The 16,421-nt window shown below is 45.2% G+C and overlaps 1 protein-coding gene across 1 annotated transcript in view; it reads left to right on the top strand.

The window, feature by feature from the left end:
* ADCY5 (adenylate cyclase 5) overlaps window positions 1-16,421 on the top strand; it is a 210,094-nt gene that overhangs the window by 161,702 nt on the left and 31,971 nt on the right. The window contains exons 9-11 of the mRNA XM_068246219.1: window positions 264-286; window positions 7,417-7,561; window positions 13,250-13,347. Of these exons, the coding sequence (XP_068102320.1) occupies window positions 264-286; window positions 7,417-7,561; window positions 13,250-13,347 (266 nt within the window). The remainder of the gene's footprint in view (window positions 1-263; window positions 287-7,416; window positions 7,562-13,249; window positions 13,348-16,421) is intronic.

The raw sequence follows: 16,421 nt of genomic DNA, 5'->3' as shown, positions 1-16,421 counted from the left end.
CCATGAGGAGATGGACTAGTCCAAAACCTGTCGGTTCTGTCAGATTTTAACTGCTTGTTTTTTTTTTTTGTTTTTTTTTTTTGTTTTTTTGCTGGATTGGTCCTTTAGCATGGAAGTTTTATGGGGTGAGGTAGAAGAAGAAGAGATGGTCTAGAGTTGCGCTATAGTAGCATTGAGACTCTGAGATACAGAAACGCCCCAGCCGGCAGATTTTATTGTTGTTTTTTTTGTTCTGATGCACTTTTTTTCTTTTTTCTCTGCAGGGCTTTGAAGATCCGAAGGACAAGTAAGTAGACAGATGTGAAGGAATCTGATTTCCATTAACGGTACAATAACGGTGGAATTGTACAGACCACCACGCAGTATGTGGAGTAAATTGGTGTAAAACGATTCTATGGTTGATTGCAATACAAAATTTGTCTGACAGCATACATGCAAAAATGGCGCCGGGAAATTTGGGCACAGGATACAGCCGATATACGGCTCTCCCTGCTGCAGCACAAGTCCCGGCAGCGGTAATTACTGTTCCCCCTCCAGGTCCAGGTGGATGGTGGGTAATCATGTCATTCAGCTTCCAGCTATTGCTGGCGGCAAATTACACGGTTTTATACTATCGCGAAATAAAACTAAGCAGTTAAAATCATCTTTTGACAGCGCCGAAATTACTGTCTGAGCGCCGCTCTAGCCGTAATCCACATTACAGCCTATGGCGGTGCATAATGCAGTTTTGTGCTGTCTTGTATCCGAAGAGAGGAAGTGCTCTAATCTTCCTGTTTATGGGAACAATCCGATGACTTCCAATCGTCAAATCTGATTGAGTGATCGCATCTGAGGACTACATTGGGCACCTTATAATGGGAGTATAATGGGCACCTTAATATCAGTGACTAGATTGTAGATTAGATTGCAGATTGTCTTGTCTGTGGTAGCAGCAGATCTCTGTGAATGTGAGGAGGGCAGCTGGGCAGTGCCATCTCTGGCGGATCATACTCTGGGTAATCTGTATATCTGGGAAGTTGGCAGCGACAGCCGAGATCTGACACCTTCCCGCCATCATCAGGATTTAAGAATTAAACCGATTGTCTGTCACACAGTTAACAGCATTAGCAGAGAATCACGTTTAATTTAACGAATATTTAACCTATTGGGCACCGTGTGTAGTAGATCCTACGCCGCACTTATGGCTGTTCTAGCCTGATCCCCGAGAGGGGAGATTAAGCTGTCATATGACAGCTGACATCTCCCCTCACTGATCAGCAGCCATTGCGTACGGCTTCTGATCACGTGATCACTTCGATCGGCGGCGGAGCCAAGGGCATTGCTAGGATCCTAAGATGCCCGGGGCACTTTTAGGCACTCCTGCCGAAAATGGGTGTGACCGCGCACCAAATGTGGGTGTGCTCATGGGTGGAGCCACATTTACATGAACTTAACAGCGGTGTAAGTACTCCTGTCCAGTAAAATGTTGGATGAAGCCCCCCCCTATCCATTACTACAAAAAGAAATGCAGAATATCACATAAATAGGCAGTGCCACTTAAACATAACTAGGCAGAGTTACCTGGCTTCTGTTCTGCCTGGTCTGCCTTTCTGCTGGGTGGGCTGCCTGCTGCCATGTTATCCGACTATTGCCCCATAGAATTCTCTGACCTTCTACTGGACCACCTCCCGTTCCATGCTCCCACGACAAGCCTCCCATTGAGGCACCACAACTCCCAGCATGCCTCCATAGAAGAACCACAGTTCTCTGCATGCCCCCATAAAGGCATCACAGCACCCAGCATGGCACTACAGCACCCAGTATGCCCACATAGAGGCCCCCAGCATACCCCAGGTTGATTCACCATTGAGGCACCACAGCTGACTCTGCCTGGAGGACATCACTGTGACAGCTGCGGCAGTAGGGGGGGGGGAGAAGAGGATCCACTCGCCTTCCTGACGTTCCCCTGGCGTCCGGCGCTCTGCTACAGACGGCATTTCCTGCTCGCTCTGACGTAAGTACCGGGTCCCGGCTTGATAATGTCATCAAGCCACGACCCGGAACTTAGCGGCAGTGCGAACAGGGATGCCGGCCGGAGCAGAGGTGTCCACAGCTGGTCATCGCTGGAGCCTGGGAGGTAAGTAAAAGCTGCTGGCTATTGGGGGGACACCATTCCCAGCAAGCCACAATGGGGAGTCGCTGCCCCCCCCCCCCCCCCCCTGCATGTAAAATGTTTCAGAATGTAAATCAGGGAGAGTAAACATTTTACATTTTAATGGGCAAAACACTAAAAAAAAAAGTAATTTTGCTCACTACAGTACATTCTTTTCACTACAGGTCCTCTTTATTAAGCTGCATATCAGATTGTAGATCGAGGAGGGATTAAACAGCGCTATGATCAGAAAGGACTGAGATGTTAATCATTCAGAGTTGGATTAAATTATATGCAGTTTAGAAATGGACCAATCATGTGCATCGACTGCTTCACTTCACTTCACTTGGTCTATTTGCAAGCTGTGTAAATTTGCATAGAATTACCATAAAATTTTCATCAACTCAGAACCCTCAGCACCTCATTGGCCTATACCTAATTTTAAAGGACACCTGAAGTGAAAGGGCTATGGAGGCGGCCATATTTCTTTCCTGTTAAACAATACCAGTTGCAGGGCAGCCCTGCTGATCAATTTGGCTGCAGTAGTGTCTGAATCACACACCTGGAACCAGCATGCAGATAATCCAGTCACACCTCAGTCAGAGCACCTGATCTGCTGCATGCTTGTTCAGGGGCTATGGCTAAAAATATTAGAGGCAGAGGATCAGCTGGATAGCCAGGCAACTGGTATTGTTTAAAAGGAAATAAATATGGCAGCCTCCATATCACTCTCACCTCGGGTTTACTTTAAGCCAGATTAATAACTTCCAATATATTTTATAACTTATCAATTAAACTGGTGGTGGGCGTGGCAGTATTTTTTTCTTTTGTCTTTTAGGTAGGGGGCGAAGCAGCAGAGATGGGCGGGCACATTGTGTACTATTACCCGGTACAGCACTGGTTGGTTGGTTCAGCTAATTCTCGGTGAGATTAGGATTGGACCAATCAAAATCATCAGAAAGTGAATTTGATTGACCCGTTTCCAGACTGCATACAGTTTGCATGACATGTTCATGCAGATTACAACTATAAGCATATGATTGACCATCTCATGAATCTACGATTGACTTGTGGCCAGCGATCCCGTACGACATAGGACTGTGTTCAGCTCTTTCGCAGCCGATGGCGTCGTTGCACTGTTTTCCCCAGCGGTCAATCGATCCCGTGCCCAATGACATTTTGCAGCCGATGACACATCGCACTGTTTTCCCCAACAATCGGCCGGCGCGCAGACCACTGCAGAGCGATGGAAGCGTCTGGTATTCGCCCGCAGGAATTACCCCTGCGGATTTTCTCACGGGTAAAGTTTCTCTCGCTACGCTTGAGCCCATATTGGGGCAATTCGCCACTGTCCTTCGGGAAGCAGGAATTAGATGACTTTATTACACCGCGGCCAGCGCACGGCTTAACCCATCCCAGCCCAGAAGCGTCGCTGCGGAACGTTTTACCCTGCCAGGAACCGGCGGATAAAATATCCCCTGACTAAATAAGCGGTGTCAGTCTAATAGCCAGACCCTCAGACTTTATAAACAGATTAAGAAAGGTCAGCAGTGTTTATTGTTATTCTTTCATTGGGGGTGGGTTACAGCACGCACGGATGGGGAGGGGGGTTCGCAGCACGCACGGATGGGGAGGGGGGTTCGCAGCACGGATGGGGAGGGGGGTTCGCAGCACGCACGGATGGGGAGGGGGGTTCGCAGCACGCACGGATGGGGAGGGTGGTTCGCAGCACGCACGGATGGGGAGGGGGGTTCGCAGCACGCACGGATGGGGAGGGGGGTTCGCAGCACGCACGGATGGGAAGGGGGGTTCGCAGCACGCACGAATGGGGAGGGGGGTTCGCAGCACGCACGGATGGGGAGGGGAGTTCGCAGCACGCACGAATGGGGAGGGGGGTTCGCAGCACGCACGGATAGGGAGGGGGGTTCGCAGCACGCACAGCTGTGATTGGTCGTGTTCTTAGTGTCTTGGCGAGCTGCCCATCATTATTCACAATCTCGTAACATCTGCTTCTCATTGCAGCGATCGCCCATCATACGGATAACTCAATTAAGCCAATCTCCGGGCGGCCCCCTTCGCCCGTTCCGCGCTTCCATACTTAGCGTGTTTGCAGCCGGATTTTTGGGGAAGTGGGAGTTTGGGGGAATTCAGTCCTCATGCCTCAGAGATGATCCAATAATTTCCCAAACGTGATAATAAATTCCCGCAATGTCCCTCAGGCACCTGGGAGCAACGTCGAGGGAGGCAGACAGTCCTGGTCACACATCAGCACAGTGATAAAGACGGTTTAATTATTTAAAATGTTACCTGCATTACCAACTCCACCATTGCTTAACCCTACAGGTATCGGCACACACTGCAGCTAGTTTACTATCAGTACACAGGCAGAATAACAGCTTATACTGTACATACTGGAGGCAGCAGAGATCAGCACACACTGCAGCTAGTTTACTATCAGTACAGGCACAGAGTAAAAGCTTATACTGTACATGCTAGAGGCAGCAGAGACTAGCACACACTGCAGCTAGTTACTATCAGTACAGGCCCAGAGTAACAGCTTATACTGTACATACTGGAGGTAGCAGAGACCAGCACACACTGCAGCTAGTTTACTATCAATACAGGCACAAAGTAACAGCTTATACTGTACATACTGGAGGCAGCAGAGATCAGCACACACTGCAGCTAGTTTACTATCAGTACAGGCACAGAGTAACAGCTTATACTGTACATACAGGTCCTTCTAAAAAAATTAGCATATTGTGATAAAGGTCATTATTTTCTGTAATGTACTGATAAACATTAGACTTTCATATATTTCAGATTCATTACACACAACTGAAGTAGTGCAAGCCTTTTATTGTTTTAATATTGATGATTTTGGCATACAGCTCATAAAAACCCAAAATTCATATCTCAAAAAATTAGCATATCATGAAAAGGTTCTCTAAACAAGCTATTAACCTAATCATCTGAATCAACTAACTCTAAACACCTGCAAAATATTTCTGAGGCTTTTAAAAACTCTTAGCCTGGTTCATTACTCAAAACCGCAATCATGGGTAAGACTGCCGACCTGACTGCTGTCCAGAAGGCCATCATTGACACCCTCAAGCAAGAGGGTAAGACACAGAAAGAAATTTCTGAATGAATAGGCTGTTCCCAGAGTGCTGTATCAAGGCACCTCAGTGGGAAGTCTGTGGGAAGGAAAAAGTGTGGCAGAAAACGCTGCACAACGAGAAGAGGTGACCGGATCCTGAGGAAGATTGTGGAGAAGGACCGATTCCAGACCTTGGGGGACCTGCGGAAGCAGTGGACTGAGTCTGGAGTAGAAACATCCAGAGCCACAGTGTACAGGCGTGTGCAGGAAATGGGCTACAGGTGCCGCATTGCCCAGGTCAAGACACTTTTGAACCAGAAACAGCGGCAGTATCGCCTGACCTGGGCTACAGAGAAGCAGCACTGGCTCAGTGGTCCAAAGTACTTTTTTCGGATGAAAGCAACTTTTGCATGTGATTCGGAAATCAAGGTGCCAGAGTCTGGAGGAAGACTGGGGAGAGGAAAATGCCAAAATGCCTGAAGTCCAGTGTCACGTACCCACAGTCAGTGATGGTCTGGGGTGCCATGTCAGCTGCTGATGTTGGTCCACTGTGTTTTATCAAGGGCAGGGTCAATGCAGCTAGCTATCAGGAGATTTTGGAGCACTTCATACTTCCATCTGCTGAAAAGCTTTATGGAGATGAAGATTTCATTTTTCAGCACGACCTGGCACCTGCTCACAGTGCCAAAACCACTGGTAAATGGTTTACTGACCATGGTATTACTGTGCTCAATTGGCCTGCCAACTCTCCTGACCTGAACCCCATAGAGAATCTGTGGGATATTGTGAAGAGAAAGTTGAGAGACGCAAGACCCAATACTCTGGATGAACTTAAGGCCGCTATCGAAGCATCCTGGGCCTCCAAAACACCTGAGCAGTGCCACAGGCTGATTGCCTCCATGCCACGCCGCATTGAAGCAGTCATTTCTGCAAAAGGATTCCCGACCAAGTATTGAGTGCATAACTGAACATCATTATTTGAAGGTTGACTTTTGTTGTTTTAAAAACACTTTTCTTTTATTGGTCGGATGAAATATGCTAATTTTTTGAGATAGGAATTTTGGGTTTTCATGAGCTGTATGCCAAAATCATCAATATTAAAACAATAAAAGGCTTGAACTACTTCAGTTGTGCGTAATGAATCTAAAATATATGAAAGTCTAATGTTTATCAGTACATTACAGAAAATAATGAACTTTATCACAATATGCTAATATTTTGAGAAGGACCTGTACTGGAGGTAGCAGGTATCATCAGTCAGTACTATCACTGCAGCTAGTTTACTATCAGTACAGGCACAGAGTAACAGCTTATACTGTACATACTGGAGGTAGCAGGGATCAGCACACACTGCAGCTAGTTTACTATCAGTACAGGCACAGAGTAACAGCTTATACTGTACATACTGGAGGTAGCAGGGATCAGCACACACTGCAGCTAGTTTACTATCAGTACAGGCACAGAGTAACAGCTTATACTGTACATACTGGAGGTAGCAGGGATCAGCACACACTGCAGCTAGTTTACTGTCAGTACAGGCACAGAGTAACCGCTTATACTGTACATACTGGAGGTAGCAGAGATCAGCAAACGCTGCAGCTAGTTTACTATCAGTACAGGCACAGAGTAACAGCTTATACTGTACATACTGGGGGCAGCAGAAATCAGCACACACTGCAGCTAGTTTACTATCAGTACAGGCACAGAGTAACAGCTTATACTGTACATACTGGAGGTAGCAGAAATCAGCACACACTGCAGCTAGTTTACTATCAGTACAGGCACAGAGTAACAGCTTATACTGTACATACTGGAGGTAGCAGAGATCAGCACACACTGCAGCTAGTTTACTATCAGTACAGGCACAGAGTAACAGCTTATACTGTACATACTGGAGGCAGTAGAGATCAGCACACGGTGCAGCTAGTTAACTATCAGTACAGGAACCATTACCAGCATAGCACCATTGAAGAGTTAATATACGGTTAAGGGAGGGTCCCACTGACTGTGTTGCCATTTCCAGAGGATGTGAGTTTAGTTTTATTAATCTGAGAGATACAAGTATTTGCTGCAGCCAATATTTGTTTATCGTAGAGGGGTTTCCTGTCATAAGAGCGTGTCATTTCCTGTGTGATGCATCCACATGAGATGGGAGATGATTAATCCTCCCTGTTCTGATCCGCAGGAGCATTCAGGAGAATATGAACCCGGAGGATGAAGTCGATGAGTTTCTGGGTCGTGCTATCGATGCGCGAAGTATCGACCGGCTGCGATCCGAACATGTGCGCAAAATCCTGCTGACCTTCCGAGAGCCGGACCTGGAGAAAAAGGTGATCCGAGACCCCTGAGTTCTTCCCCGGGAAACCCCCAACTCAACCCATGCTCAACACCATGCTAACCATTCAGCCTTGCATGCAAATGTAATGCAAATTGTATGCAGCTTGTAATCCAGCCAAATCAGAAGAAAGTGCGTGTGATTGGTCCGAATCCACAGTGCATACAATTTGCATTATATTTGAATACATGCTGACACATAAGCATGCCATTGACCTCTGTATATGTTGTTACATCCTCACTCCATGCAGAACTTGAAATAATACAGATGTTGGGGTTTTCTATCTCTGAGGGACTGATGGTGAGATCTCTGTGCTCCTGAGTTCCCAGCTCCACCCACACATACACCAAATAGGGACATCAGGAAGAAAGGGGGCGGGGTATAGCTGAAATTTACATCTTTATCTGAGATAGAATAATAAATGTTAAAATAATGGTAATAAAATTGTGAGATATCGTCTATAACAATGACAATGAAAGTAAGCATAGTAAAACACTGGTAAATATCACCGATATTTTACAGCTAAACCTTGGATACTCTCACACAGAACCCTCCTTTTACTGGTGCCTAATCCTAACACCCCCCCCCCCCCCCCCATGGTTCCTAACCCTAAAGGGAACCAGAGACGAAGCACCCTCATGTATTTTACCATATATATCAATGGGAACATGACAGTAAACAGCTACCCTGCTCTCTGTTTCATTCTTCTCTGCTAAATCTGCCTGTTATCAGCTCTGATAAGAATCCCCAACTGAGCATTCAGTCTGGCTTTTCCCGGCATGATTATAGCTGAGTCAGTCTTCTGTGATGTCTTTTCAAGCCCAAGTCTGCCCCCTTGTGGCTCTGCGTTCCAGCTATTTATACTTGAAGCAGCAAAGCACAGCCACAAGGGGCAGGCTTGGGCTTGAAAAGACCTCACAGAAGACTGACTCAGCTATAATCATTCTGGTGAAAGCCAGACTGAATGCTCAGTTGGGGATTCTTATCAGGGCTGATAACCGGCAGTTTTAGCAGTGAAGAATGAAACCGAGAGCAGAGTAGGTATTTACTGTCATGTTCCCATTGATATATATGGTCAAATACATGAGGGTGCTTGTCTTTGGTTCCCTTAAGACCCCCCCCCCCCGGTCGTGCCTAACCCTAAGACCCTCCCCTAGTGGTGCCTAGCACTGAGACCTTAAACCCCCCCCCCCCCCCCCCGGTGGTGCCTAACTCTAAGCAACCCCTGGTGGTGCCTAAATATGACCCCTCCCCCCCCCCCCCCCGGTGCCTAACTCTAAGCCCCTAGGTCCCGTCCCCCCCCCCCCCCCCGGTTGGTGCTTAAGACTCCCCCTTCCTGACGCCTTACCATAAAATCCCCCTTCCATTCCTAAGATAATACATTTCAGAATGATAATTTACTATATTATAATTCTTAAAACAAATTTCAAAGCGATATTTATCGAAACCACTGATTCTCAAAATGAAACATTTCGGTTGGACGGGCCCGGCGGCCGCTATTTATCGTGCGCCCTAATTTCTTCTTTGGCGCCCAATAGCCGGCAGCCCATTAGCCCCAGGCGTATCAGTTAAAGCTTTATTAACACTAACTTTGTATTACACTATCCGTCCTTAAACTGTCCATAAAGCCACATCAATCCCTGCCATGCACAGTCACAAATCAGAGCTGAGATAAAGAAAACGTTTTATACATACCTGGGGCTTCCTCCAGCCCCCTCCGCACGGATCTCTCCCACACCGCCGCCCTCCGCTGCCTGCAGCTCCGGTATCGGGTCCTGTCATTTCTGTCAGTCGCAGCCAGTCTGACGTAAGAGAAGTGCGCTTTTTGCGTATCCCTCCAGCAGCCGCGTCTGGAGAGATACGTGGAGGGCGCACTTCTCCTGCGTAGGCTGGCTGAAGTGCGGGGCGCGGTACCGGAGCTGTGGGCAGCGGTGGACGGCGGTGTGGGAGAGATCCGTGCGTATGGGGCTGGAGGAACCCCCAGGTATGTATAACACTTTTTCTTTTCTTTAGCTCTGGTACAACTTAAAAGACCTCTGTCGCGAAAATCTTCAAATGTACAATATATGCAAGCATACAATAAAGAAGTACATTTCTTCCAGAGTAAAAAATGAGCCATAAATGACTTCTCTCCTATGTAGCTGTCACTTACAGTTGGTAGTAGAAATCTGATAGAACCGACAGGTTTTGGACTAGCCCATCTCCTCACGGGGGGGTTCACAGGGATTTCCTTATTTTCAAAAACACTTAGTGAATGGCAGTTGCTCTGTCCAACTGCCAAAAAAGTGTACGGTGAGCAGGGAGGCTGCCCAGCATCATTGTAGAAATCCTTTTCAGGGAATGTCTTTATAAAGAATGCTTTCCACAAGAAAATGTATGCGCGCATCAAGCACCAGGTTTAACCCTAACAAATCTGGCTTTGCAAATTTGCCCTAATTGGCTTATCATGAGGCATTGCTCACGCAAATATGCATTTACTTTCGCATGCCAAAATATGCAGGGTCAAAAACCAATACAGCAAAGCACTCGCCCTGCGGGAATTAGTTCATACTACATTAGCACTATCCAGGAATCCATGCTGAGAATCCCCCATGAAGAGATGGACTAGTCCAAAACCTGTCGGTAATGTCAGATTTCTACTACCTACGGTAAGTGACAGCAACATAGGAGAAAAGTAATTTATGGCTCATTTTACTCTGGGAGAAACATGCTCCTTATTTGTATGTGTTTTAAATTTTAAGATTTCCGCGACAGTTCCTCTTGCACATAATGTATTTGCGATAATTCAGATTTAAGTGAACATTTGTGGTTACCCACAATGCACCACTGCTGAATATGCAAATTATCTCTTTATGCCCCTGTAAGCCAGGCTAGCATCCAGAACCGCTGGTGTATAGCAAGCCTATAGCTTATACATGTTACAGAGCCGCTGGTGTATAGCAAGCCTATAGCTTATACATGTTACAGAGCCGCTGGTGTATAGCAAGCCTATAGCTTATACATGTTACAGAGCCGCTGGTGTAAAGCAAGCCTATAGCTTATACATGTTACAGAGCCGCTGGTGTATAGCAAGCCTATAGCTTATACATGTTACAGAGCCGCTGGTGTATAGCAAGCCTATAGCTTATACATGTTACAGAGCCGCTGGTGTATAGCAAGCCTGTAGCTTATACATGTTACAGAGCCGCTGGTGTATAGCAAGCCTATAGCTTATACATGTTACAGAGCCGCTGGTGTATAGCAAGCCTATAGCTTATACATGTTACAGAGCCGCTGGTGTATAGCAAGCCTATAGCTTATACATGTTACAGAGCCGCTGGTGTATAGCAAGCCTATAGTTTATACATGTTACAGAGCCGCTGGTGTATAGCAAGCCTATAGCTTATACATGTTACAGAGCCGCTGGTGTATAGCAAGCCTATAGCTTATACATGTTACAGAGCCGCTGGTGTATAGCAAGCCTATAGCTTATACATGTTACAGAGCCGCTGGTGTATAGCAAGCCTATAGCTTACACATGTTACAGAGCCGCTGGTGTATAGCAAGCCTATAGCTTATACATGTTACAGAGCCACTGGTGTATAGCAAGCCTATAGCTTACACATGTTACAGAGCCGCTGGTGTATAGCAAGCCTATAGCTTATACATGTTACAGAGCCACTGGTGTATAGCAAGCCTATAGCTTATACATGTTACAGAGCCGCTGGTGTATAGCAAGCCTATAGCTTATACATGTTACAGAGCCGCTGGTGTATAGCAAGCCTATAGCTTATACATGTTACAGAGCCGCTGGTGTATAGCGAGCCTATAGCTTATACATGTTACAGAGCCGCTGGTGTATAGCAAGCCTATAGCTTACACATGTTACAGAGCCACTGGTGTATAGCAAGCTTATAGCTTATACATGTTACAGAGCCGCTGGTGTATAGCAAGCCTATAGCTTATACATGTTACAGAGCCGCTGGTGTATAGCAAGCCTATAGCTTATACATGTTACAGAGCCACTGGTGTATAGCAAGCCTATAGCTTATACATGTTACAGAGCCGCTGGTGTATAGCAAGCCTATAGCTTATACATGTTACAGAGCCGCTGGTGTATAGCAAGCCTATAGCTTATACATGTTACAGAGCCACTGGTGTATAGCAAGCCTATAGCTTATACATGTTACAGAGCCACTGGTGTATAGCAAGCCTATAGCTTATACATGTTACAGAGCCGCTGGTGTATAGCAAGCCTATAGCTTATACATGTTACAGAGCCGCATCAACCCCACAGGTAGACAGCCTGTGCAGGAAAATCACACTAAGCATCTCTAAACTGTTCCAATGAAAATCAGTCAGTGCATTATTAATCAAAATTGCAGAAGTCAGTACATCAGTGACAGATTTGATCAAAGTGATAGTAGAGGTTGCCAATGATAAATGACCTGTGTATGGGGTGGGTGTCGGTGAGTTTATCCTAGGAGCGTTCAGATAAGCAGGCAGATGGCGCCCTCTGCTGAGCATTCAAGGCGTTTCTATTTCCCAAACCTAAACTGGCAGAATTTAGCCAAAGAATACCAAGCAATTTTTCGCATACACGTTTCTGCATTTGCACTTTTTTGTCTTTTCTATTTTGCTAAATTTTGTGTGAAATTTTGCAATTTCTAAATGCTAAAAAATTGCAATGTGAATTCTTCATGGATAGCGATTAAACCAATAAGATTTTTTTTGTCCAAAGCGCAGTTTATTTTTTATTTTTTGCATCGTCACCAACTCGCTGACCGCACATGAAACAATGAACAGCTGCCGTCCGAGTTTAAAACCATGAAAAATCGCAAACGTAGAATTGCACGTCATAGGAGATAAATGCGTAGGGCAGCACGGTGGCGTAGTGGTTAGCTCTCTCGCCTTGCAGCGCTGGGTCCCTGGTTCGAATCCCAGCCAGGGCACTATCTGCAAAGAGTTTGTATGTTCTCTCCGTGTCTGCGTGGGTTTCCTCCGGGCACTCCGGTTTCCTCCCACATCCCTAAAACATATGGATAAGTTAATTGGCTCCCCCTAAAATTGGCCCTAGACTACAGTACTTACACTACATAATATAGACATATGGCAATGGTAGGGATTAGATTGTGAGCTCCTTTGAGGGACAGTTAGTGACAAGATATATATATACATTGTACAGCGCTGCGTAATATGTCGGCGCTATATAAATACTAAATAATAATAATAAAATGCATGATTGCTGTAATACTTTCTGCATTTTCGTAAAATAGTGAATCGGACAAGATTTATAATAAATGTGAGCTGGTGAACTCTTCTTATTGGGTATTTGGAACGAACAACAAACAAATAGGAGAATCTTTCTTCTAAATTTGTATTACAGTGCTGCCCATATACCATCCAATCCAGATTGTACAATCTCTGTAGTTGCAGGTGGTATGAGAGCTCACAGACGTATTCTCTGTCTGTTAGACCGCAGATTTGTCGTCTTAGCTCGATAATTCTTTTCTGCCCGGAATACGTTTTTTCCCAAATAACCTTCTCTATGACATCACGTTATTTTTTTTCATAGTATTTTTTGAGTCTATAAAAGTTTTGTAGATAAGCTGGGAAAACTCGGCACAACTGTTGTGTTTATCAGAGCTGTAGATTCCTGCTAGACACTGAAGCTTGCAATTTATCTCTCTGTGTCTCCCGGCAGTATTCCAAGCAAGTGGACGACCGGTTTGGGGCTTACGTGGCTTCTGCATTTATCGTCTTCCTATTTGTCTGCTTTGTACAGATCACCATTGTGCCGCAGTGAGTATCTCACCAGAGGAGCTTACACTCTAATGTGCTCACCACAGTCACACACTATTATTATTATTATACATTTATATAGCTCTGACATATACCACAGTGCTGTACAGAGATCACTGATCCATTCCCACCCGTCTCTGCACCAGAGGAGCTTACACTCTAATGTCCTCACCACAGTCACACGCTATTATTATTATACATTTATATAGCTCTGACATATGCCACAGCGCTGTACAGAGATCACTGATCCATTCCCATCAGTCTCTGTACCAGAGGAGCTTACACTCTAATGTCCTCACCACAGCCACACACTATTATTATTATACATTTATATAGCCGACATATACCACAGCGCTGTACAGAGATCACTGATCCATTCCCATCAGTCTCTGCACCAGAGGAGCTTACACTCTAATGTCCTCACCACAGCCACACACTATTATTATTATACATTTATATAGCTCTGACATATACCACAGCGCTGTACAGAGATCACTGATCCATTCCCATCAGTCTCTGCACCAGAGGAGCTTACACTCTAATGTCCTCACCACAGTCACACACTATTATTATTATTATACATTTATATAGCTCTGACATATTCCACAGCGCTGTACAGAGGTCACTGATCCATTCCCATCAGTCTCTGCGCCACAGGAGCTTACACTCTAATGTCCTCCCCACAGTCACACACTATTATTATTATTATACATTTATATAGCTCTGACATATTCCACAGCGCTGTACAGAGATCACTGATCCATTCCCATCAGTCTCTGCACCTGAGGAGCTTACACTCTAATCTCCTCACCACAGTCACACACTATTATTATTATTATACATTTATATAGCTCTGACATATTCCACAGCGCTGTACAGAGATCACTGATCCATTCCCATCAGTCTCTGCACCAGAGGAGCTTACACTCTAATGTCCTCACCACAGTCGCACACTATTATTATTATACATTTATATAGCTCTGGCATATTCCACAGCGCTGTACAGAGATCACTGATCCATTCTCATCAGTCTCTGCACCAGAGGAGCTTACACTCTAATGTCCTCACCACAGTCACACACTATTATTATTATACATTATATAGCTCTGACATATACCACAGCGCTGTACAGAGATCACTGATCCATTCCTATCAGTTTCTGCACCAGAGGAGCTTACACTCTAATGTCCTCACCACAGTCACACACTATTATTATTATACATGTATATAGCTCTGACATATACCACAGCGCTGTACAGAGATCACTGATCCATTCCCATCAGTCTCTGCACCAGAGGAGCTTACACTCTAATGCCCTCACCACAGTCACACACTATTATTATACATTTATATAGCTCTGACATACTCCACAGCGCTGTACAGAGATCACTGATCCATTCCCATCAGTCTCTGCACCAGAGGAGCTTACACTCTAATGTCCTCACCACAGTCACACACTATTATTATTATACATTATATAGCTCTGACATATACCACAGCGCTGTACAGAGATCACTGATCCATTCCTATCAGTCTCTGCACCAGAGGAGCTTACACTCTAAGGTCCTCACCACAGTCACACACTATTATTATACATTATATAGCTCTGACATATGCCACAGCGCTGTACAGAGATCACTGATCCATTCCCATCAGTCTCTGTACCAGAGGAGCTTACACTCTAATGTCCTCACCACAGCCACACACTATTATTATTATACATTTATATAGCTCTGGCATATGCCACAGCGCTGTACAGAGATCACTGATTCATTCCCATCAGTCTCTGCACCAGAGGAGCTTACACTCTAATGTCCTCACCACAGTCACACACTATTATTATACATTTATATAGCTCTGACATATGCCACAGCGCTGTACAGAGATCACTGATCCATTCCCATCAGTCTCTGCACCAGAGAGGCTTACACTCTAATGTCCTCACCACAGTCACACACTATTATTATTATACATTTATATAGCTCTGACATATTACACAGTGCTGTACAGAGATCACTGATCCATTCCCATCAGCCTCTGCACCAGAGGAGCTTACACTCTAATGTCCTCACCACAGTCACACACTATTATTATTATTATACATTTATATAGCTCTGACATATTCCACAGCGCTGTACAGAGATCACTGATCCATTCCCATCAGTCTCTGCACCAGAGGAGCTTACACTCTAATGTCCTCACCACAGTCACACACTATTATTATTATACATTATATAGCTCTGACATATTCCACAGCGCTGTACAGAGATCACTGACCCATTCCCATCAGTCTCTGCACCAGAGGAGCTTACACTCTAATGTCCTCACCACAGTCACACACTATTATTATTATTATTATACATTTATATAGCTCTGACATATTCCACAGCGCTGTACAGAGATCACTGATCCATTCCCATCAGTCTCTGCACCAGAGGAGCTTACACTCTAATGTCCTCCCCACAGTCACACACTATTATTATTATACATTATATAGCTCTGACATATTCCACAGCGCTGTACAGAGATCACTGATCCATTCCTATCAGTCTCTGCACCAGAGGAGCTTACACTCTAATGTCCTCACCACAGTCACACACTATTATTATTATACATTTATATAGCTCTGACATATTCCACAGCGCTGTACAGAGATCACTGACCCATTCCCATCAGTCTCTGCACCAGAGGAGCTTACACTCTAATGCCCTCACCTCAGTCACACACTATTATTATTATACATTTATATAGCTCTGACCTATTCCACAGCGCTGTACAGAGGTCACTGATCCATTCCCATCAGTCTCTGCACCAGAGGAGCTTACACTCTAATGTCCTCACCACAGTCACACACTATTATTATTATTATACATTTATATAGCTCTGACATATACCACAGCGCTGTACAGAGATCACTGATCCATTCCCATCAGTCTCTGCACCAGAGGAGCTTACACTCTAATGCCCTCACCTCAGTCACACACTATTATTATTATACATTTATATAGCTCTGACATATTCCACAGCGCTGTACAGAGATCACTGATCCATTCCTATCAGTCTCTGCACCAGAG

The sequence above is a fragment of the Hyperolius riggenbachi genome, chromosome 7 (genome assembly GCF_040937935.1).
Source record: "Hyperolius riggenbachi isolate aHypRig1 chromosome 7, aHypRig1.pri, whole genome shotgun sequence".
Lineage (NCBI taxonomy): Eukaryota > Metazoa > Chordata > Amphibia > Anura > Hyperoliidae > Hyperolius > Hyperolius riggenbachi.
The sequence above is the reverse complement of the archived record's forward strand: the minus strand, read 5'-3'. Positions and strand labels throughout refer to the sequence as shown.